The 25,855-nt window shown below is 34.5% G+C and overlaps 1 protein-coding gene across 1 annotated transcript; it reads left to right on the top strand.

Annotated features, from left to right (window-relative positions):
• The first annotated feature begins 478 nt into the window (after window positions 1–478).
• On the top strand, window positions 479–10,095 carry G6PC1 (glucose-6-phosphatase catalytic subunit 1). Its single transcript, XM_051994373.1, has 5 exons — window positions 479–818; window positions 2,220–2,329; window positions 3,771–3,876; window positions 5,460–5,575; window positions 8,131–10,095. The coding sequence occupies exons 1-5, from the start codon at window positions 589–591 to the stop codon at window positions 8,640–8,642; spliced, it is 1,074 nt and encodes a 357-aa protein (XP_051850333.1). The 5' UTR covers window positions 479–588; the 3' UTR covers window positions 8,643–10,095.
• Window positions 10,096–25,855: the final 15,760 nt, after the last annotated feature.

The raw sequence follows: 25,855 nt of genomic DNA, 5'->3' as shown, positions 1-25,855 counted from the left end.
CAACAATTTTTTAAGAAATAGAACTGCCTGATTCCTTTTAATTAACTAAAAATTCAAATCACTAGAGGATGCAAAAAGGTGGCTGAAAGGGATTTAAACTTAAGGCAATTTAACTTTATTACATCCCCCAAACAAACTGGTGAGTATACCACCGAGGGTATAAACTCCATATATAGCTTTCCTGTACATTTCCAAATGTAGCAAGAAGTAGTAAATGGTTTAAACTTGATCCTGTCTTTGGCCTAGTTTGAAAGGACAGGAGGGCAGTTATATGTAATTCTAAAGGTTAATAATTGTCCCTGCCGAGTCTCTGGCAGATCAGGTTGTTTTTGTGTGTCTGTTTTCTTATTTTACGTAAATCATCCCACATGTGTTTGCATCAACCTTCTGGTGATGCACCTTTGATCAATAGATTTTAGACAAAAGTGGTTTTTGAGTCCAAAGATCAGGGTTGAAATGACCTACAGCTGGAAGCAAGGGAGTATAAAACAGAGGCAAGGATCAATTTAAGAGCAGAACAATCACAGCGGAGCCTGAAATAACTTCACATGCTTTGCTGAGGGCCAGAAGTGCCAAGAGGAAGTGAGGATGGAGGCAGGGATGAATGTCCTCCATGACTTTGGGATTCAATCGACTCACTACCTCCAAGTAAATTATAAGGACTATAAGGACTGGTTCCTCTTGGTCTCAGTGCTTGCAGATCTTAGGAATGCCTTCTATGTCCTATTTCCCATTTGGTTCCATGTTCGAGAGGCTGTGGGCATCAAATTACTTTGGGTAGCTGTGATTGGAGACTGGCTGAATTTGGTTTTTAAATGGTAAGTAAGAACCTGGACAAGGAAGGAAAGTAATGGGAAACCAGGAAGGGGCAGAGCTCTGTCTGCCATTGATCCTCCAAAGGGAACCTGTTTTCCAATCCCTATCCAGAGTTTTTGGGAGAACATCAATTGCTCTCCTTTTGCTTTTAATGTCTAACACAGGTATTGGAGGCAGAACCTTTCATTGAGTTAGAGTATAGAATTAACTAACTCATTATGGAATGAAGGAAGGATAATCTAATTTAGGAAAAAGTCTGAATTTTGACAATTTTGAAAAAGAAATGAAACTTTTAAAAAATTTGAAATATAGTACAAAATACAATGACTGGTAGAAAGAGATAGAAACAAGTAAAATGAGGTAAGCCAATTAAAATAGAATAGTAACACAAACCATTTAATATTAATTATTAAGTACAGAAATTAAAATATTGAAGAAATGTTTGAGTTCTTTTTTAGAAAAGGCTGCTAATTCTAAATGCTTATTTTTTCTACTCAACTGTAAGACTCCAGAAATTCAGAGATGAAATTCTTTCAAACTTTGTACCTAATAAAGCCATGTAATAGATTGTGTCTAATTGACTACTAGATTAGTGGGATCTGAATTAATGATGTTTTATTTTATTCAAGGCCTGGATTTTTGTCTATCAGCAGGAGAGAAAATGATTGTCCTTAAATCCAAAAGGAATCTATCATCTTATAACCTTAGAGTGACAAAGGACCCTTGACATGTCTTTAACTAAAATGAAAATTTTATTTTTTCTAGTCCATCTTTAAAATGAAAAGACAAACATTTGTTCAGTTTTTTATTCCAAAATGGAAAAGATGAAGATATAGGTGCAAGAGATGCATTTTTGAGATAGGCAATGTTCTTCAGTTCTTGGAAGATAGGAATTCTGGTGGGAAGGGTCATGTGCCTGTAGAAACTTGTGACTAGAAACTTAGGGCTCTCCTTAACTGAAGAGAAGAGAGAAAGGAAGATGCAATGGTTGATCACTGACAAGTCTAAGTTTTTAACTTCAGTTCTTCAATTTTAAATTATCTTTTTGGGATGGTTAAGGATAGCATGGAATTGTGATAAGAATTTAAGAGCCCTGAGCTGGGAGTCAGGAGCCCTGGGTTGAGACTAACTTGATTTATTAACTCTGCAAATTATTTCATTTACTGTGTCCAAGGTTCCTCATCTGTAAAATTTTAGGATTGGATAGACTGGTGATGTTCAAGGTCTCTTCTCACTCTGATATTGTGTGATTCTAGAATGATAGTTAAACAAAGCTGCCATCTTTAGATGGCCATTTAGAGATAGGAAAGTAAATGTGTGAATTTTTTTCCTTATATACTCTCTCATTCTCTGGGAAAGAAGACTCTGTAATCTTTTAGAGCTTTCTTCTTGCTCCTTGACAGGATTCTTTTTGGGCAGCGTCCATACTGGTGGGTACTAGACACTGACTACTACATAAACACTTCTGCGCCTGTGATAAAGCAATTCCCTATCACCTGTGAGACTGGACCAGGTGAGATTTCATTTAACATATCATTATTGATTAACTTTGTATAGACATGAAATTCAAATAAGCACTTGGTACATGTAGAGTTATTATTATGGTTGTTAATGTTGATATATTATGGGGAAGATAGGTGGCGTGGTTGATAGATAGCAGGGTTTGGAGTCAGGAAAACTTGAGTTCAAATTCAACCTCAGACACCTCCTAGGTGGTTGACCTCAGGAAAATTACTTTATCCTGTTTCTCTCAGTTTCCTCATCTGTAAAATAAGCTGGAGAAGGAATGACAAATCAATCCAGTATCTTTGCCAAGAAAATCCCAAATGGGTCATTTAGAGTCATATACAACTAAACAACAAATGGCAAAAAAGGGAAAAGGAACATTCATTCTGGCCTGTAATATAATAAAGCAATGAGAAAAAGTGGGAGAGAGATAAATTTAGGCTTTATGTAAGGAAAAGCTTCTTTATAATCGGAGCTGTCCAGAATTGTGATGGACTTTCTCAAGGGATAGAAGGTTTTTCTTTATTGGAACTCTTTGGATAGAGACTAGTTGGCCCCTTGAGGAGGACATCAAGGATGGGTACAGATTATGTAAATAGTATCTCAGGTGCCTTTGAATTATTGGATTCTGTGATTTTTCAAGAACTTCCATTTATTTCAGCTACAAATCAGTTCAGAGATTATTTACAGGTTAATGTATATTTGCCCATGTTATTTTGGAAGTCCACTGAATATAAAGCATATCACAGACCTTTTTGGAATAATATTTTGAAATAATTGAGGGAAATTAATGACGGAGAAACTTGTACATTGGCAGAGTGTGTAGAAAAATATAGAAAAGTTTACCATAGATATATTGTCACTTAGGTGCATTAGATTGGAATCAAGTTGGGACTTCCCCATAGAGGAAAGGGGCAGAAGTCTTGGATCTATAAAGGGTAGCCTAAATTTGTCTCCTCCAGGGAAAGGGAAGTAGCAATGGCCAGAGATTTTGGATATTCTCTATTCAGAAACTTGGCTTTGGAGATGAAGCTACCTAAGTCAGTGGTACATCTGTCACACCTTGCGTGGAACTTTATTCATTAGGGGTGATAGAGAAGGGGTACATAGGATCTTTCCAAAGCTAGGGAAAGCCAGAAGCACTTTTTCTTTTTCTTGGTTTATTTCATTTCTCTCTCTGTTTCTCTGTCTCTCTCTCTCTCTGTTTCTTTGTCTCTCTCTCTCTCTTTCTCTCTGTCTCTCTCTATCTCTCTGTCTCTATCTCTCTCTGTCTCTGTCTTTCTGTCTCTCTCTGTCTGTTTCTCTGTCTCTGTCTCTGTCTCTCTCTCTCTCTCTTTCTCTCTCTCTCTGTCTGTCTGTCTTTCTGTGTCTCTCTCTGTCTCTTCCTTCCTTTCTTCTTCCCCTCTTCCCCAATTTCTGAGGCACTGTGTTTCCTTCTGGTCCTCCAGGTAGTCCTTCAGGCCATGCCATGGGTGCAGCAGGTGTATACTATGTAATTGTTACATCCATCCTCTCCCTTACTCGTGGAAAGAAGAAGCCAACTCTAAAGTTTCGGTAAGGAAGCTTTCAATGATTGGTTGAGAGACTAAGGGAATGAAAAAAGGATCAATTAGCTCTTTGGTTGAATAAATTTTTTTTTTCTCACGCTCACTCTTTCCACATAGTCTCACGTATTAGAATGGGAATAATAAATTTGAGTGGCTCCTATTAAACAGGAATCCTTTTGTAGACATTATTCTCAGGCAGCCAAGTAACCATACATTGGATAGAACGCTGGACCCCACAATCCAATCTGGCCTTAGACATTTCCTAGCTTTGTGATTCTGAGCAAGTAACACTTAATCTCTGCTTACCCCAGTTTCCTAATTCTGAAATAATAGCATCTCTTTCACAGCGTTATTGTGAAGATCAAATGAAGTAATATTTATAAAGCACTAGTATAGTAATTGGCACATAGTAGGTGCTATATACTTATTTTCTCCTTTTAATATTTCTATCAATGATATGTATGGAAACATAGAGGGGATTTATATCATATTTACAAATAACACAAAGCTGGGATGGAAGACTAATTAATGTATTGGATGAATTAATCTAATAAAATAAATGTTTATTTTTTTAAAATTTCTAGAATTTCTAGGGACTGAGGGACTTCATCTATTAATACAAGTCACCAGTGTCTCTGCAACTTATAGCCTTAAAAAATTTCCTGAGGACACTGATATGTTAAGAGATTTGCTTAGAATCCTCTAGAAAGTATGTGTTCCAGGAGGGACTTGAACTCAAGTTTTCTTGACCCCAAGGCCAGCTTTTGATCCACTAAATCACATTACCTCTCAAGATGAAATTTAACACAGAAAAATGTAAAATCTGTCACTTAAATTAAAAAAGTTAGTCACCCATATCCAGGAGATATAACTGGACAATGATCTTAGGGTTTTAACAGATTGCAAGCTCAATTTGCAGCAAGGATAATGTGGTCATTGAAAAAACTAATGGTCTTTTAGGTTGCATTAATCCACAATGAAAGAAATAGTAGCCCTATTAACACTCTATCCTGGTCAGACTCCATCTTTGGAAGATTATATTCAGTTCTGGACACCACTGGCAATCCAGAGTGTATCCAAAAGGCATGGTGAAGGATGGTGAGGGAACTATAATCTTTTGATAAAATGATAACAAAGTGATGATGATTACTGGAAGGAACTTGACAGGGTAGACTAGAGAAATAAGACACTGGGAATATGATCACTGCCTACAACTGTACACATAATTTACTACTTTATTTTATTCTTCAGTGTCCCCAGGCAATTTTCTATAAGTTGCAAAAACAAATTACTTGTGTTAGTAGAGAAGTTTCATAGACCTAGAAATCATAGGTCAGATAAAAAAAATAATGTATTAATAGACACTCTGCTCAAAACCCAGAGGGCAATAACTTGGACCAATGGGTGGGAGGAACAAGAGTTTGATTTCAACTCAACATACTAAAAGTATCTGAAAATGGAATGCATTACTCTTAAAATACCAGTAAACTCTTTCTGTTCCTCAAAGTGTTTGTATAGAGGTTGTATGATATTATTGAATGGTATCTCTTCTCTGTACCTCAATTCTGCTGTTTGGGTTTCCTTCTGCAGGTGCTTGTATGTCCTTCTGTGGTCAGGGTTCTGGGCTGTGCAGCTCAGTGTCTGTCTGTCCCGAATCTATCTTGCAGCCCATTTCCCTCATCAGGTTATTGCTGGGGTCCTCTCAGGTCAGTAATAATTACACCATCTTCTTCTGTCTCCTTAATCATAACAATGCAACATACCACCCTTATTGTGAATATAATTTTATGGTTTCAAGGGATTGTAAATCAAAGGAAGAGAGTTTAGAGAACTACTATTTTTTCTCTTTCTCTTTTTTTCAGTTTTGTGATTTACAATTTTTATTTCCCCCAATTACATGTAAAATAAATCTTTACACTTATTTTTAAAACTTTGAGTTCCAGATTCTCTCCCTTCATCCCCATCTCCCACCCCCATTGAAATGGCACATGTGAAATTAAGCAAAACATTTTAATAAAAGTCATATTGCAAAAGAAAACAAATATCTCCTCCCCCCAAAAAAAATCAAGAAAAAAAGTTTTGTAGACATATTGCTGAGAATAGCAAAGCCATTCACATCTGATCATCCCACTACATTGCTTTACTTTATACATAGTACATTTCACTTTGCTTGTGCCCATGGACAACTTCCAAGTTTTTCTGAGAACATCCTGCTCATTATTCCCTATAGAATAATAATATTCCATTATAATCATATACCACAATTTATTCAGCCATTCTCCAACTGATGAGCATCCACTCAATTTCCAAATCCTATATTTTTGTATATATTGGTCTTTTTCCTTAAAAAAATTTTTTTGGGGGGATTCATACCTAGTGGTTTTGTTAGGTCAAAAGATATGCATGATTTTATAATTTTTTGGGCATAGTTCATATATTTTGATCATTTATGACTTGGGGAATGGCTTTTATTTTTTATAAATTTGACTCAGTTCCCTATACATTTAAGAAATGAGGCTTCAAAATTCTTTTCATAATTACTATTGCTAACTGTATTTCCTCCTTGTTTATTCTATTCTCTTTCCTTTTATCCTATCCCTCCTCAAAAGTGTTTTGGAGAGCTGCTATTTTTGATAGCAAGGTACACTTTATTTTACATAATATGTAGATTTCTGAAAAGTGGTTTGGAAACCATAATTTTGTGAATGGAGCCATAGTCTCCATTATATTCTTAAGAGTTTCTTAGGCTTAGCTTCAAGTTAATTTACCAAATCATAATAATCACAACAACAAAAGCTCTAAGGAAGCTCCATATATAAAGAAATCCTTTTCTAACACATACATATAGTCTTGTTAGTTCAAATTTTTGTTAATTTTTGTTATTCCAGGTTTTCCTGAATTTTGGTTTTCTTAAAGTGAGGTAGACTTTAGGGCAAACATAAAAAGGAATATTGACTTTGGGAGAATACTTAGAATAGGAGACCTTGGAATCTGTGACAAGAGGGAGATTGTGGAATCTCCATTTGTTATGTCATTCCACTAATATTTATTAAGCAAGTTATCTTCTGTATTCCAAAAACTGTCCTTAGTACTAGGGCAGTTGCTAAGTTTAGATAAGACAGAATCCTTGTTTTCATGATGCTGACAGATTTTCCCTTCCTTAGATATCTTTAAGAATCAAATGTAGCTCAAGGGAAGGTTCATTTTCTTTTTCCCCATTGTCAAAATCCATGTTGTTTTTATTTTTAAAATTCTTTTGGTTCTAAAAATATTTTATAGATATCCTTTCTTTTTTCATTACTTTCATTTCCAAAAATATTTGTTTCTCTTCCCTTACCCAGCCATGTTATCCCCTGTACAACACATTTTTAAAAGATAAGGAAAAAGAGTTAACCAATCTAGTCAATGTTTAATACCCTTAGTCCCCTACATCTTCAAAGGAATGGTTTAATTTAATTTACTGGGGGTAGGAGGGAGAGGAAGAAATAATCCTTCTGAAAATTCCAATAATGTAAACAAGCTGTATCCAAAAAAACAACAACTCTAAAATAAAAGAAAAGGAGAGACAATATACAATTAAGAGTGAAGAACAGAGGTAGCAAAACAAGCTAGTTAAGAGTTTCCTTAATCTAAATTATACTATTGTTGTTATTCAATCATGTCTGACTCTTCATGATCCCATTTGGGGTTTCCTTTGCAGAGATACTGGAATAGTTTGCCATTTCCTTGTCCAGCTCATTTTACAGATGAGGAAACTGAGGCAAACAGGATGAAGTGACTTGCCCAAGGTCACCCAGTGAGGAAATATCTGAGGCTGGATTTAAACTCACTCCAGACTCAGTGCTTTATCCACTGTACCACTTAGATATTTTACTTCAGTAAAATATCTAAGTAACCTCTCAGTTATTCTAGACGGTTCAAAAGCCCAAGACCTTTGGGTGATAGGGATAAGAAAGACCAGCACCGAAAGATTAGGTTGAAGAAAGTAGAAAAGGAAAAGCTGTCATTGGGGGATTTTTTTGCATTTTATTTTATAGATTTTTAAAAGGACCTTAATAATTGCTTAATTATTTAGTGCAAAATATTGTACAAGATAGTTATTTAGATCAAGCTGATGTCTCTTATGTTACCCTCTAAATCTGATGTATATAATATGTCATATATATAATATAATGTGTATATATTATATAATGCTTATATTACATATAATATCATCTATAATATAATATATTAATGTCATTTTTATCTAACAATTATTCAGGTATTGTTGTTGCTGAAACTTTCCAACACATCCAGAGCATCTACAAAGCCAGTCTCAAGAAATATTTTGTGGTCACCATCTTCCTTTTTAGTTTTGCTATTGGATTTTACCTGATGTTGAAAGGGATGGGAATTGACCTTCTATGGACCGTAGAGAAAGCCAAGAGGTGGTGTGAGCGACCAGAATGGGTCCATATTGACACTACCCCCTTTGCCAGTCTACTCAAGAACCTTGGGACCCTCTTTGGCCTGGGCCTGGCCCTCAATTCCAGTATGTACAAGGAAAGTTGCAAGGGGAAGCAGAACAAGAGGCTTTCCTTCCGCCTGTGTTGTATTGTGGTCTCTTTGGTCGTCTTGCATCTTTTTGATGGTTTCAAACCCCCATCCCAGATGGAGATGCTTTTCTATGCCCTGTCTTTTTGCAAGAGTGCAGCAGTACCACTGACATCAGTTAGTCTTATCCCTTACTGCTTCTCCCGGATCCTGGGGCAATCCGAGAAGAAATTTTTATAGTGGACCTGGAGACTTAAATATTCACTATAAATGAATTGTGCTACTTGGGGGTAAGTGGTGTTCTGACAGCCTACGGTTTGGCCAGTGGGTTCAGGGGTTGGACTACTGACTCTCATGAAGGCATGTTACTTTTATTGTGTCCAATCCACAATAGCAGAACTTTCAAATGGGACAGGTCTTACAAGTCCCTAGTACCAGAGTTCAGGTTGGGGATCACTTGTGAATTTTTTCAGGCCGTGTCTACTCATGCTGAGAAAAGGAGGAAGGAACAGGAGGGTGGGGAAAGAAGTAGTGATGGAGAAGAATTTTTGAGGATTCTGCATATCATTTACAAAAAAAAAAAGAAATCATTTTATGATGAACATTACCTGAATAACACCAATTAGTTTGAATTTTCTAGGTGAAGGCATTTTCCCTAATGGGGACCAGCCTACAAGAATGATGCATAAGTAGTAAGATAAGTAATTGTTCTTATCTTTTTTTCCTGAATGACTGTATGGTTAACATACAACTACCAGTATTTTTTAAATGGCTGAGATGAGCTAGATACCCTACCTGGGTCAGGATATCCAGCCACATTTTGTTTGCCCTGGATTACACCTGTTAATATTATTTTTTTTAAAAAATAAATGTTCCATTGATGCTCTTTTTAAAAACAAATCTAGGTCACTTTCTAATGACTTCCCTCCTTCTTCCTCCAGCTTCCACCTCCCCCCCAACCCCTCCTTATTACAAAGAAGTTTAATTAGGGAAAACAAACCAACATATTGACCAGAGATAACACAGATCTCATTCAATCTCTATAGTCCATCCTAAAGAGGAGGAAAAGTATGTTTCACAGTCTTCCGAAATGGAACTGCTTCTAACATTGATTAATGGTGAAGTCTTTCAATATTGTGCTTTAAAAACAAACAAACAAACATTATAAGGGTCATCATATAAATTATCTCATATCCATTCTTTCTCTACATCACATCAGCTCACTTTTCCCACTGGCCCCATCTCCAGTCCATTATCTTATTCCCAGCTCTCTAAAAAAGCAAATCTATTCTGGTGCTTCTATGTTTTTAGGGTAAGCTCTAGGATAGTGGGGGGAAATGGCAAGGGAAGGGCATCTTTCTAACTTCCCAGAAAGTCACTCCAATGTTACTTTTGATTCCTAGAGTACAAATGTGACTCCTTCCTCTGGCCAAAGAGGAAAAGGAAAAAAAAATGGGAGAAAAGACCAAACTCCTCTTTTCCTGTTTTACAAAAGGACTTCTCAGATGAATTTGCTTACAAAAGAGAGTTTCAAACAAAAATGTTGAAAACTATTTATTTGATAGTCCTTGTGTTTGCTATAATTACATATACAGTTCTATGATCCATATCAATGATCCTGGACATAATATCTGTATAAGAAAATATATAATATATGTGTAATATTTTATTAAAACATTTTTAAGAAAAATAAGTTTATCTGATTATTCTATTTCAGATATAATAAGATTGGAGTTTTATTCATGGTTTGGATGATTCTTTCTTTCTCTGAGCAAGTAATTTAACCTTTGTAACTAAATTTCCCTTTTAAAAAATGGAAATACTGGTGTCCTGGGCAGGTAGTAAACCCTGATAGGAATGGCATATGTTTGAAGGTAATGTCTTAGGCAGGGTTATCATTTTAACATGGATCAAGAAAAAGATAAACTTACTGGAAACAGAATCCATTAGGATAGTCATCAATTTAGTGATGGTAGCTGTAAGCCACCAAGGTAAGCAGAGCTGTCAGCCACACCTTCCCTCCCCTTTTTGTAGGCTCAGCTATTCTTCCTCTTCAGGTATAATTTTTTTCATAGCCACTGCTAATATCCTTTTCCCATTAAAGGAGCTGTTTTCCCTTCATACCAGATCAAAGATAATGAGAGATGTCTGTCACAATGCTAGCCCAGTTAATTTTTTTTTTCAAAAGAAATCTCAGTGAACTTCTTCCTGATCTGAGACATTGTTTAAAAACAAAACAAAATACGATAACTTGATCAGCTGCGAACCTTCAAACAGGAATCTTTTTTGGGGGGAGGGGAGTGAGGTAATTGGAATTAAGTGACTTGCCCAGGAAGCATTAAATATTTTGAGACCAAATTTGAACTCAGACCCTCTTGACTTGAGGGTCAATGCTCTATCCATTTTGCCATCTAGTTGTACTCAGAATATCCTGGGATCTTATTCTGACAAAATGCAGAAGTTTTAAATTTATCTCCCTTCCCCAGAAGTACCCAATCATCTCACATCCAATCACCTCACTGATCACTACATTCAAGCAACAACCCATAGTTTATCAATTATATTTATTTATTATCTTTTTATTTTATTCATAGTTGTTATTAATGTTATTTATTCATTCACAGTATTTCATGATTTATTATATTATTTATATTTTATATATTATTTTATTTTAATATTATATATTTATATTTTATTGTATTTTCCTAAAGAGAATACAATGAACTTCTAAGTACACAAGAGTCAGCATTTTTTTTTTAAGAATTAGAATAAGAAACCCTATCCCTAGGGAAATATTAGGATCAGAATAGTACCCTTACTCTCTCCAGAGAGAGGGAATGTATCCCTTTTATATGATTTTCCCAAATTACCTCAGCTCCATACTATTTGTGTTGATGACCTCATGGGAGGAACTCTTCTACTACTTCTGCCTTTCACAAATTCTTTTCTTCTTTTTCCACTAAGTCCAAAAATAAGCATAGGAAAGTCTGCAAGACTGAGTCAGGGCTTCTTAGAGTCCCAAGGTAAGGTCAAAACTGTTAGGCTGGAGGGTTAAGAAGAGGAATCTTTTTTTTTTAATTTTTATTTAATAATTACTTTATATTGACACTCGTTTCTGTTCTGATTTTTTTTTCCCTCCCTCCCTCCACCCCCTCCCCTAGATGGCAAGCAGTTCTTTATATGTTGGATATGTTGCAGTATATCCTAGATACAATATATGTTTGCAGAACCGAACAGTTCTCTTGTTGCATAGGGAGAATTGGATTCAGAAGGTATAAATAACCCGGGAAGAAAAACAAAAATGCAGATAGTTCACATTCGTTTCCCAGTGTTCTTTCTTTGGGTGTAGCTGCTTTTGTCCGTCATTTATCAATTGAAACTCAGGTCTCTTTGTCAAAGAAATCCACTTCCATCAAAATATGTCCTCATACAATATCGTTGTCGAAGTGTATAATGATCTGGTTCTGCTCATCTCACTTAGCATCAGTTCATGTAAGTCTCGCCAGTCCTCTCTGTATTCATCCTGCTGGTCATTTCTTACAGAACAATAATATTCCATAACATTCATATACCACAATTTATCCAGCCATTCTCCAATTGATGGGCATCCATTCATTTTCCAGTTTCTAGCCACTACAAACAGGGCTGCTACAAACATTTTGGCACATACAGGTCCCTTTCCCTTCTTTAGTATTTCTTTGGGATATAAGCCCAATAGAAATACTGCTGGATCAAAGGGTATGCACAAGATGAGGAATCCTGAGAAACTTCTGATTAGTATGCATTGTGTCTAGTATTTCCTTTGTGACATCTTCAATACGCATAACCAAGTTAAAGCTATATTAGAATAGAGACATCAATTTGGGTTAGTCAGAATAAGACAAAGTTATGCAGAATATGTTTCCAGGAATTAGGCGCTAATAAAAATTATAGATAATGAAGGTTATACAGGTCAGGGTTCAAAAAAGATTTTATGTTCTGGTAAAGATTGCCATGATTATAGCCTATAAGTCAACATAGACCACTCTAGCAAAACAAGAATAGGAAAGATTCCAGGTGTGATAATATAATACACTAAGGGGTGATGAAAGGGCTAAGGAATAACCCCCAGGCAGCTACTGCTTCTGTAAGTTCTCTTGCTGAATAAGGTCTATCATCCTGGGTATCTAGAATTACCTGATATACTCTTCCCTTTCCTTGCAATAGAAACTTTTAAATCTTAAAAAGTGTTTAATAGAGAAAATCTAGATCTCTTGAGGGAGAAGAATTGAGAGTTTCTACCTTAGATATTGTTTAACTTTCTTCATTTTACAAATGTGAGGATACTGAGAAACCTTTTGTATTTGTCCAGAGAGTTTTGATTGCTTAATAGATTCAGAAGTCTTCTGAGAGGTCCAATTCCTAGTAGGTAGGATTAAAATAGAAGTAAAAGGGGAAGAGGTAGACTCTGTTGAAGGGTTACCACGTTTTTTTAAACTAGATTTCTTTGTCAAGATCAAACAAGATAATATGTATATATAACACTTTGCAAACTTTAAAATATTATAAAACAGTGCTACTATATACTATTTTTTTTAATGACTTGGTCATCTAATTCAGTGATATCAAACTCAAAAAGAAATGTAAGTCACTAAATCCAATGTAAGGCTCCTTGTGGGCTACATATTGATTTAGAGAAATCACATAATAACATTATCTCTGCTCTGTTGTGTTTTTATTTATTTTGTTAAATTATATTTTAATTTAGTTCAGTTGGAATATTGGCACCATATGTTTAACACCTTGCATCTAAGGCCAGGGCAAGAAGCCCTAGCAAAAGGGTTTTTGGAAGTAAATCATATCCCTCACACTTAAATGAAAACAGACATAATAATGTGATTTATAGTTGTTTTTTAATAGCACAATCTTAAGTTAGTGATTGAGTGTCATAGATAGAAAGTTTAGTGCACATTAGTAAGTCAAGTTTTATAGCTTTTGTTCAAAGGCCATTATAGGATATAGAAAACAAAGAACATATACAGTGTCTTCAGAGTTATAAATTGCAGGCAAGTTTCTAAGATTAGCACTTCTAATAGGTGCTATGTGATTCTAGCAGTGTAGAAGATAGACAATAATAGACAGCCTTTTGCTCACTCCCTCCTTTAGATGGGCAGTACCACTCACCCCAAAACGACCTTTCTCTTTAAGTATATATTTTCAACCCTATTGCATTTGGGGGAGAAGGAAACTTTTAAACTTGTATCTGAAGGTGCCTGAAATAAAAGGCTTCAGAGGGGTTAATTCTAGCCCTTCCCTCAAAAGGACAGCTAAAGGTTATATTGTGCTTACAATTCTTTTGTCTCTTCTCTGGTTTTGGCAAGTTATAAAAATATGAATCGATAAAATCTCTTTTGAATCTAGCTGAAAGCCTTTAGCCCAACATAAGCCTTACTGTATAATCCTAAATTCATTATCACCATACCATAATCCTCCTCCTTTTTTACAGTCCCTGGGGAAGAGAAGGAGATTAGCTTCATAGTTTAGCTCTGTTCTTATAGAGCATAGTCTTGATTCAAAGTCCGAAACACCCCTTAAGCTTGAGAGTCAAGTACCTTGGCTTCTCAGGGATTCAGCTGAAAATGGTTGATTATATCTTCTACCAAGGTCACTACAGCCCAAACTCCCAAGTCCCATGAAGATGACATAAAGGTGGGCCCCATTTTGCCTGAAGAAATTTCAATATGGCTTCCATGGTCTAAATGACTTGTGTTTTTCATCACTGTAGTATGTGTTTTTCAAGAGAATGTTTCATTAAAATAACTGCCTAGAACTAGATACTTAATTCTTAACACTATTGTTGGATGATATTGTAACCCATAGCAACTTGCTAGGTTTCTTTCCCCAAAGCATTGCTGTAGTTGTAAAATAATTAATATTTAATAATTTTTCTTGCAGCAGTTGCTCAATTTAGATAATAGATTTTAAAAGATCTTTCTAAATAAATAATGGCGGAATAATATTGTCCTTGTCTAGGAGAATAAAAATTTTTCAAGAATTAGGTGATGGAGGAAAAAACTTTGGGTCTGATAATCTTTTGATTATTATATGTTGTTATGTAGTTTGCTCAACAGAAATCACCTTAAAGAAACCAGAGATTTTTATTTTTATAATGGCTGCATATCTTCCTCCCTGAATAGTGGTTAACAGCAGGAATGACTGTTCCTTCTGGTTTCTGGCTCTTTTCTCCTAGACTCCTCCAAAATCACCATCCCAGAATGTAAATTCAGGCATAACACCAATTTATAATATTGATTTAGCATGAGTCTCAGGTGCTAGAATTTGCATTTGATGTATTAATTTTCTAACATTAAGTCTAAAGACTTTCTAACTCATGCTATATTTATTTCTTGCATCTCATTCTCTTTACTGAACTGCAAACTCCTTGGGGCAAGGAATATTATTTTTCATGTTTGCTTTCCTAACACTCAGGCACTAAGTACAGATATATTGAATTAAATTACTAAAGTTTTTTATCATCTTTCTAGCCTCCTATAGAATAGAATCACTTGAGGTCAACAAAGCTCCTTAACTGAAGGACATCACAAAAGCATAGACTTTATTCACTTATTGGGTTTTATTCTCCGAAGCAGATAAAGTGAAGATTTCCTCTGTTAACTATTTTTGATTGCTTAAAGAAAAATTTCTGTAATCATAAAAACAATTTGGTACCAGAAAAACATAGAAAGCTCCATCAGTGGAACAGATTAGATACAAAACATGCTGAAGCAAACAAACATAATAACCTAGTGTTTAATAAATCCAAATATCTGAGCTACTAGATTTAAGGTCACACTACTTAATAAACATTTCTGGGAAAACTGGAAATGAGTCTCTTAGAAATTAGGTTTAGAACAACATCTTATGTCATCAACTAATTAGTTTCTCTGACAAAAGTCTCCTATCCAAGATATATAAATAATTGATTCATATTTATAATAAGCACCATTTTTCAATAGATAAATGTTTAAAGGATATAAACAAATAAGTAGTTTTCAAAGAAGTCTAAGCTATCAGCAACTATATACACATTTGTATGTATGTATGTGTGTGTGTGTGTGTGCTCCAAATCACTAGTAATGATTGGAATATTAATGAAAACAACTGCGAGGTTTTGCCTCATACCCATCAGATTAGCAAACATAACAAAAAAGGAAAATTGCAAATATTGGAGGAACAGTAGGAAAACTGGTACATGAATGTACTGTGGGTGGAACTGTGAATTGGTCCAGTCATTCTAGAAGGTAATTTCAAACTATGTCCAAGAGTCACTAGGCCCACACCCAGAGATGAAAGAAAAGGGCTTATATAAACAAAATTATGTGTGTAAAAGCTTTTTGTAGTGGCAAAGAAGTGGAAACTAAGGAGGTATGGCTAGATTTGGGATTCAAATATAATGGAATATTATTGTACTTTAAAAAATGACAAAGGATATGATTTTAGTAAAATTTGGGAAGACTTATATAAACTAATGCAGAATGAAGTGATATAGAACTAGAAGAACAATTTATACAATAATAACATTTTAAAATTAATTAATTTTTTTTATTATTACAGCTTTTTTTTTTTTACAAGATATATGCATTGGTAATTTTTCAGCATTGACAGTTGCAAAACCTTCTGTTTCAATTTTCCCCTTCTTCCCCCCACCTCCTCCCTTAGATGGCAGGTAGACCAATACATGTTAAATATGTAATGTATATGTTAAATACAATATATGTATATATAACCATACAGTTATTTTGCTGCACAAGAAAAATCTGACTTTGAAATAATATAAAACTAACTTGAGAAGGAAAACAAAAATGTAAGCAGACAAAAACAGGAATGAAAATGCTATGTAGTGGTTCACACTTATTTCCCATAGTTCTTTCACTGGGTGTAGCTGGTTTTCTTCATTATTGAACAAATGGAACTGATTTGGTTCATCTCATTGTTGAAGAGAGCCGAGTTCATCAGAATTGATCATCATATAGTATTGTTGTTGAAATACATAATGATCTCCTGGTTCTGTGCACAATAATAACATTATAAGAAAAAACAATTTGGAAAGTGTTTAGAAATCTCATCAATGAAATGACAAATTGTACAATGAAATAATTCCAGAGTGCTCATGATAAAGCCTGTCACCCACTTCCTGACAGAGAGGTGACTGACTCAAAGTGCAGAATGAAATATACATTTTTGGACATGGTCAAATGCAGAAATTAGGCTTTTGTGACTATGTATGTTTGTCATGAGAATTTTCCTTTTTTGGTCACATAATTGAGGGAGGAGATGGAAGGGAGAAGAAAAAAATGTTTGTTATTGAAGAAATAATAAAATTAAATCTTAAAAAAAGGAATTTCTTCAGATTCTCCCATCTTTGTCCTACCCTCTCACCTTCAATCCCTGTCTAGAAGCAAACAAGTGGCTGTTCCCACACTGTTAAATGTTCTCAGCATTAGTAGAATAATGTTTAATTGCTCAGGTAGTCCAAGTGGAATAAATCATTCAATGACAAGTACTTAGTAATAATCTGTTACTTTCAGCATTGATTTTTTTTTATTTGAAATTTTTTTTTTCCCCAAGACTCATCAACTGTTGTTTTTAGCAAACAAAACCAATTGTTCTACATGTAGTATGTGATGAATACATGTTTAATTAATTAATATGATATCCTCAAAAAAAGTACTTATTAAGCACTAACTGTATGCAAAGCACAGTGTTAAATTTAAAGTCTTTGTGGAGTATTGTTCTTTTACACAAGAGCCTAATAATTGGACGATAATTACATTTTATATCCTTGAAGAGAGGAGAAGCTGGATGGCACCATGGATAGATTGTTGCCTCTGGAGTCAACAGGATCTGAGTTCAAATCTAGCATCAAATACTTACTAGCTGGGTAATCCTGGGGAAGTCACTTAATCCTGTTTGTCTCATTTTCCTCATCTCTAAAATGATCTGGAGAAGGAAATGGCAAACCATTCTAGTATCTTTGCCAAGAAAACTCAAATGGGATCACAAGATGTGGAACAGTTCTTTCAGTGCTTTGGATAAATAAGGTACATTACCATTGACCTTGTCTCTAGATGGACCTGGGAAAAGCTAATTCAGCAATGTAAGTCTCTGATCTTAGCCTTTATGCTTTGTCAGCAGCCAGGACTAGTTACTCAAGCTGCTGAGCTGTTATCTTCAAAAGCATGCCCCTTTCATACTTTCCCCAGAGCACCTGCATGACTATAAGATATGCTTCTAAGAGCTTCCAAAGGGCAACTTACTCCAAGCAAAATAGACTCTGCCCAATAATTACACTTTATCAATCAACAAGTATTAAGTGCATACTGTGTATGTGCCAAGCACTGCTTTGACTTTGGGATTCTTGCATGATTTTCCACTCAATCCCAGCAACAAAAAAACATCACAAGATCTTAGAATCAGAAGGTACATGAAATATGACTTAGTCCACATTATTATTTCTTGCATCTCATTCTCTTTAAAAATATTATTTTTCATATTTGCTTTCCTAACCCTCAGGCACTAAGTACATGTATATTGAATTAAATTACTAAAGGTTTTGTTTGATGGCTAAATAAGTTATGGTATATGAATGTTATGGAGTTTAAGAAATGATCAGCAGGATGATTTCAAAGAGGTCTGGAGAGACTGACATGATCTGATGCTAAGTGAAGTGAGCAGAACCAGGAGATCATTGTACACGGCAACAAGAAGATTATACTATGATTAATTTTAATGGATGTGGCTCTTTTCAACAATGAGATGATCCAGGCCAGTTCCAATGATCTTGTGATGAAGACAGCCTCAAAGAGAGAACTATGGGAACTGAGTGTAGATCACAACATAGCATTTTCACTTCTTTTATTGTTTGCTTGAATTTTATTTTCTCTTATTTTTTTCCTTTTTGATTTGACTTTTTTTGTGCAGCAAGATAATTGTATAAATATGTATGCCTATATTGGATTTAGTATATTTTTACCATGTTTAACATATATTGGATTACTTGCCATCTAGGGAAGGGGGTGAAAGGAAAAAGGAGGGAAATTGAAACACAAGATTTTACAAGGGTCAATGGTGAAAAATTATCCTTGTTGTATGTTTTGAAAATTAAAAGCTTCAATTTAAAATATATATCAAGTTTTTGTTTGGAACCTACAACTGGAATCCCTTCTGTAACATTCTCATGTTTAAAAATTTTCAGTGGTGATCTCCTATTTGGCTTTTAAAGACTTTCACAATCTGACTCCAGCTCCCCTGTGAGGCTTATTACAGATATTCACTTACTTTATAGTCTAGACTACCTTGGACTATCTGTCCTGAGCAAACAAGGCTGGGTGACTTAGCCAGGCTCACAACTGCTAGTAAGTGTCTGAGTCTGGCTTTGAGGTCAGATCTTTCTTGTCCTAGCACTACATCACTTAGCTGATCAAAGAAGGTGCTGTGCTGGTTGAGTAAAGCAAAATTGCAGTAACTCAAATGAAATGTGAGATGCACAAATTTAGACTCCAAATGTACATATGAACTATTTGTGCCCGACCTGCGTTTGAGACTTCTGAGTTCATATTGATCTGATCAGCCCCAGCAGAACACACTGTACCTTGATCCTGACATAATGATGTTATTTTGGTTCTCTTCGAGCATGGACAACATACCCCATTTACCATTTATTACTAAGTATATGCTTTATATTTATATGTCTACAATGTTGCTTATTATGATAGAATGTGTCTTGAGGGCAGGAATTATATCCTTAATGCCCAAAACAGACCCCAGCACATAGTAGGCATTTAATCAACTTCAGATTTATGAACTCATTATTTCATAGGCAGGGTTTTTTATTTAGGGATAGCTAGAATAAAATGTCTAAATTGAGAGACCTATTTTAATAAACTTTATAGGTGAGAAAACTGTGGCACATGAAGTATATTGATTTATCCAAATTTACTCAGTTAATATGAGCAAAAATTAAATCCTAGATCCTGGATATCTAACTTAAGGGAAGGGAACAAATATTTATATGTGTACAAAGCACTGTGGACATAATTGTATAAATGTACATAAATATTATCCTATTTGGTCCTCATAACTACCTTGTAAGGTATTAATTCTATTTTATCACTGAAGAAACAGAGGCAGACAGTGGTTAAGTAATTTGCCCAATGGTCACACAGCTAATAAGTTCCTGAGGTCAAATCTCCAACCCCAAGCCCAGAGCTCTATAGCTGTCTTAGTATCTTCCTGAGTTCACATTCAATTTCAGACACTTATAAGTAATGTGACCCTGGGTAAGTCACTTAATTCTGCTTACCTCAGTTTCCTCATCTGTAAAATGAGCTGGAGAAGGAAATGGCAAACCATTCTAGTATCTTTGCCAAGAAAATCACACGTAGCTTTACAAAGAGTCAGACACAACCAAAAAGACTAAACAACAAAGAACTAAACAAAGAACAATTATAGTCACCCATTTATGGAGTGTCTGAACTGAAATACAATTCAAACCTTTTCTGACTTGGATACAGTGCTTCCATATTCCAATCATGCTACTCCTAGGCTATATACATACCAACCACTTGATTCCAAGACATCATCAATTGAGGTTTATAGATGTGAAAACTTTTTTTAATCTAATGAATTAGCCAGAAGGTCTAATCATCTGCTTGTGATAAATCTTTTTAATTTCTGTGTGCTACCAAACCATCATGCTAGTATTCTCAGATAAATAATATAGGAAGCACAGGAAAGAACATTGGCTCTCATGTCAGAGGAACTGGATTCAAATTTAGATTCTATATTTTTTGTTCTGGTATATTCCTCTTCTCTCTTCCCAGTCTTAAACTCATTAAGATATAATAGGGACAGCTAGGTAGTGCAGTGGATAGAGCACCAGTCCTGAAGTCAAGAGGACCTGAGTTCAAATTTGATCTCAGACACTTAACACTTCTTAGTTGTGTGACCCTGGGCAAGTCACTTAATCTCAATTGCCTCAGGGGGGAAAAAAGACATAACTGAACCATTCCCAGGCCTTTTCTAATTGGATTCCCTCTAAGGATTCCCCCTGATAATATTAAAGGGACATGCAGTATTTCTCCATATTTGAATATATTTAGTCCTTTATAATCATTATGTTTCTCTTTACTTCTGTGTTTAAACATCATTGTTTCTATGTAGCTCTAGTCTTTTTATCAGGGAATGCTAAAAATTTTCTATTTCATTAAAGATCCATTTTCCCCTTATAGTATTATAATCTGTTTTGTAAGTGAGTTTTTCTTGACTATAATACAATATTTTTTGCCTTCTGGAATATCATATTTCAAGCTCTCGGCTTCTTTTTGGTGGTGTGTAATAAATCATGTATGATTCCAACTGTGGCTTCTTGGTACTTGAATTCTTTCTTTGGCTGCTTACACTATTTTTTTTCTTTGACCTGAAAACTTGAAATTTGTCTATGATGTTTCTGTTTTCATTTAGGGTTTTCTTTTAGGAAATTACTTTTGAATTTTTCCTAGTTCTATTTTGCTCTCTGAGTCTGAGAATATCAGGCAATATTCTCTTAAGATTTTTAAAAATAGAGGATGTATAGATTAATGTTATTTTTTGGTCAATGTTCAGATAGTCCAATATGTCTTATTTTTTCCTCTTTTGATCAATTTTCCAGATCTGTTTTTGCTGTGAGATACATTAGACTTTCTTCTGTTTTTTCAGTCTTTTGATTATGTTTTAATATTTCTTCTTATTTTATAGAGTCATTGACTTCTATTTGGTCCATTCTACTTTTGAGTGTTGGTTGTTTGGGCAAGATTTTATTTGTCTTGTGCTAACCTATTAATTTCCTTACCAATTCTTTCTTCCATAGCTCTCATTTCCTTTCCAATTTCTTTTTCAAATGCTTTCATTCTATTTACAAAATTGTATGCTTTTTAAAAACACTTAAAAAAAAAAAAAACCTCTTGCTTCTCTTCCAAAAATTCTCTTTGAGTTTGTGCCCAACCTATGTTTTCTTCTGAGGTTTTGGTTGTGGCTGTTTTGTCATTCTCTTCTCTTGGGTTTACATCTTGAATTTCCTTGCCCCCATAATAGTTCTTTATGGTGAAATCCTGTTTTTGTTTGCTCATTCTTCTTTCCTCCTTCCTGATATAAAACTTGGGGTTAGGGTTAGATTCTGTGGAATTTTTGGAAAGAGTCTGGGTTGATCCTGTAAGCTTTTAATGCTCCCAAAATAATCTGATGCAGGCCAAAGTCTGACTGCTGACCCCCTGGTCTGAGCTTTGTAAATTTCCAATTAAGATTTGGGTCTGTGTAAAAGTATACTGCTATTGGACTCCATCTCTGTCAACTAACTGGAAAACTATTGATCCACAATAGCACAAGTGGAGGCTTCTTTTTGGTCTTCAATTTCTACCCTGATAATTCCTTTGTAGGCTGGAGTGGATGCTAGAAATGATGTATTATAATATGCTTATGTTCTGGGTCACATGGCTGCTGTTATTGCTTCGGAATTTCTTCCTTTCTCTATATCCAACCTAGGACCCCCCCAATCCAGAAATGCTATTTCTGTGCACAGATCCCCTTCACATTCTACTCTAAATTGGTGACCCAGACCTGGGTAGTGAGTGACAGAGCTGACAAAGTTGCCAAGGATGACAAAGCACTTGTCCTCTTCTCTGCATATTAGTTTGAGTCTGGTACTTCAGCAAAGGTCTTTCCCTGGACATAGCTTCTTCCTTGTGTGTTCCAGTATTTATCATACAGCAAACTCCTGTTTGACCTATCTCTAAAGCTTGTGGACCTTCCTCCCTATCTGTCTCTTTGTGATAAAATGGGATGGATAGTATGACTTTTTCTAAATTTCCCCATTAGAAATCAACTTGACTTATTTTCTAGATCTGCTTAAGAGTAGCACTGCTTTTTATTACTCTGACAACTTGATTCTGCTTTCCTTTTCAAATCTAATGCTTACTATCTTTGATTCTAGAAAAATCATTTAATCTTCCTGGACCTGAATTTCCTGGTCTGTAAAATGAGGGAACTGGCTATCAAATTGGCAAAGATGACAGCAAAGGAAAATGACAATTTTTGGAGGGTTTGTGGGGAGAAATACATTGAAGTTCTGTTGGTGGAGTTAGGAATTAATCCAGTCATTCTAAAGCAATTTGGAACTTTGCCCCAAAAGTCACTAAACTATATATATTCTTTGGACCCAGTAATATTACTATTAGGCCTAAACCCTAAAGATATCAAATAAAGGTGAATCAGCTTCCATCAATAAATCAACAGGCATTTATTAAGTGCCTATGTATAAGGCATGCCAGTCTTGAGGGACTTAAGTGCAAAGAACTAAATAATCTCTCCTTGCAAAGAGCTTATATTCTAGTGATGAAGACAACAAATACATATATAAATGTGTATTTCATAGATATAAATAAATACAAATATATTCAAATTAAAAGTCCTAAATCTACATAGTTAAGGAACCTTTTTTTGTTGTTGTTGTAGCAAAGAATACACAAAGGGAAGTATTCATCAATTGAACAAATTATAATATCTGAATGCATTATTAAGTTGTTAAAATTGCTAAAAAGGAGGGTTTTAGAGAAACCTGAAAAGATTTGTATCAACTGATGCAGATGGATGTGAGAACCAAGAAAAACATTTATATAGTAATGACATTATAAAGAAAAACAAGTTTGAAAGACTTAAGAATTTTATCAATAAAATGATCAATCATAAGTTCAGATATAGGACAAATGGATTCTTAATGTAAAACATATATTTTCACATGGATTATCTAATCCCAGCTTTTGATTGGTATAGATAGATATCTTTGAAATTTGGTCCAATTCTTTCTAAAGAAAGTTAATCTTGAGAGGAACAGAAGGATGGTGGCCGGGTGTTTGCTCCTTCCTTTATCTGTATTCAAAAGTAACATCAGACTAGAATTATTTGTATCTGCTTCCTAAAATATTTCTGGTTCAAGAGTACAAGTCTAATTAGAAACAAAAGCTGTCTCATAGATTTTAAGGCAAAAGATAGTCCTAAATTTGTGCACTTTGGTCTGTTCCTTTTCACCAAAAGCTGGTTATATAGATGGTCGTCCAAATAGTAAATTAACAAGTAAATCCATTTACCTTTTTTTTAATTTATTTTTTTAACAAACAGAAAATTTTTTATTTCATTGACAATTCCACTGAAAAAGAAAATCTTTGTTACAAATATGTATAACCAAGGAAAACAAATTCCTTTATTAGCCATGTCCCAAAACTCTAAAGCTTATTCTATACTCTGAGTCTGTTCCCTCACTGTCAGGCATCATCCCGTTTCTAGATTCATAGTATTTATCTTTATTTCATTTATCTTAGGGCTTTCAAAACTGTTATTGTTTTTTACAGTATATTAATAAATAAATCTGTGGCTCTACTCACTTTACTCTTTATTATTTTATACAAGTCTTCCCAGGTTTTATTGAAATATCTCATTTCTTATGGCACAACAGTATTCTATTACATGAATAAACCCAATTGATAGTATTGGCTTAGTTTCTACTTCTTTTCTATTAATAAATTTCTTTAAAATAATTTCTATTAATAATTTTATTATTAATGTTTTAAACAATATTATTCTATAATATTTACATTATAATGTAATGTAATATTTATAGCAAAATATTTAATATGACTATTAATTTAATAAAATTCATTTATCTAATAAAAATATAAACAGAAATCTGAGAAGTCAAGATATAAGAATCAAATGACTTAACACATATAAAGTACTTTGAAAGCTTTAAAGTGTTATGTAAATGCTAGTTATCATTAATATTATTAGACTATACCAGAAAATACACAAGAGCAAATACTCTTGTATTCAGCTTTCAGCTGAAATCAAGCAAAAAGTCCTGATCTCACTCAAGAAGTTTTCCCTCTAAAGTCCCTGAGAGGCAAGCTGGAAATTAGGGATATACTGGCGAGTTGGCTTCTATTAAATGCCTATATCTTCCAAAGTCTTTCTTTTTCTCCATGTAGTTTTTCCAAAGTATCTTTTCCCTCAATCTGCTCTGGCATCAACCCCTCCTCCCCTCCCCTACACAGGTATGCAGCATCACTTTCACATTCTCCCTACTAATTAATTAGGAGTCACATTTCCCTCCATAAACATCATGCAGCATAAGGCTTCCCCTCTTCCACCCTCTTGAATGTGACTGGATTACAAAATGAAATGTGTTTTTAGACATGACAGAAGTATGGCTTTATTTTGCTTGTTAATTTGTTACAAGAATTCTGTTTTTCTTTTTCAATAGACGGGGGAGATGGGAGCTGTTAAATGTTACCAGGAAAGAAAAAAATAAGAGGATCACTGAAGCATTTTTTTAAAATTCACATATATGATCAGAAGGAAATGAAAATAAGGTCAGCTTTAAAGTAATAGTCTGAATTTAGCACATCCTCTTCCTTTTAAAAAAGCAAGCAATACATAAAATAAAATAAAATGAGAGATTTAGGTCAAATAGCCTGAAGTCCAATTCTAGATTTGACACCATAAATTAGTTATTGAAGCTGAATTTAATTCATTACAGAATAAAATTCAGTTCCTCTTCACACAGATTTTTAATCAGAGGGTTGGCTATTGGGAAATTTGGATGAATGTGTGTGCCCAGTCTTGATTTAAAGCAGGGTTCCACGAACCTGGTACATATGTGTGCATGTGTATATGGATATATTTAGATAGACAGACAGATATAAACTCAACTGTATATCAATATAATTGATTTCCACTGTCATATTATATTTTATTATACATATTTAAAAATATTATTCTGAGAAGAGATATTATAGGCTTCACCAGACTGCTAAAGAGGTTTATAACACACACACACAAAATTTTAACCCCTGGGTTTAGACAAGTCATAAATCCTAATCTTGATTTCCAGCTTTGTTCTCTACCACCTATAACAAAGTCAAATTCTTTCTGGGCCTCAGTTTCCTTCCCCTGAAAAATAATTTGTTTAGATTAGCAATAAGTTATTTGAGCCTTGTTTTTTTTTTTTTTTTAAATCTTTACTGAGCAAGATTTTTAAAAATTTATATATACACATATATATAGGAATGAAAAGGTTTAATTATCCAGTTTTTATTACAAAACTAAAACTCTGAAGATGTCTCCGGAGTTATGTCTTCTATTTTTCTCTCTCTTTTTAAAAAAATTTTCTCTTTAAATCTGTAATCTAACACGGATTATTTAAGGCCACAGTCCAGTATTTCTTACAAAGCAGAAAAATTAAAAACAGTAATGCAGTTTTAATTCTGCGAAATATGTTACAGTGCTTTCTGCCACGTGAGGTCATTTCTAGCTCTAAATCTCTGGATCTCGTGCTCTAAGGACCGAAATCTCAAATCCCTTGCAGTTTAAAATCCTATTACGCTGGA

This window comes from Antechinus flavipes, chromosome 4 (assembly GCF_016432865.1).
Source record: "Antechinus flavipes isolate AdamAnt ecotype Samford, QLD, Australia chromosome 4, AdamAnt_v2, whole genome shotgun sequence".
NCBI lineage: Eukaryota > Metazoa > Chordata > Mammalia > Dasyuromorphia > Dasyuridae > Antechinus > Antechinus flavipes.
The sequence above is the reverse complement of the archived record's forward strand: the minus strand, read 5'-3'. Positions and strand labels throughout refer to the sequence as shown.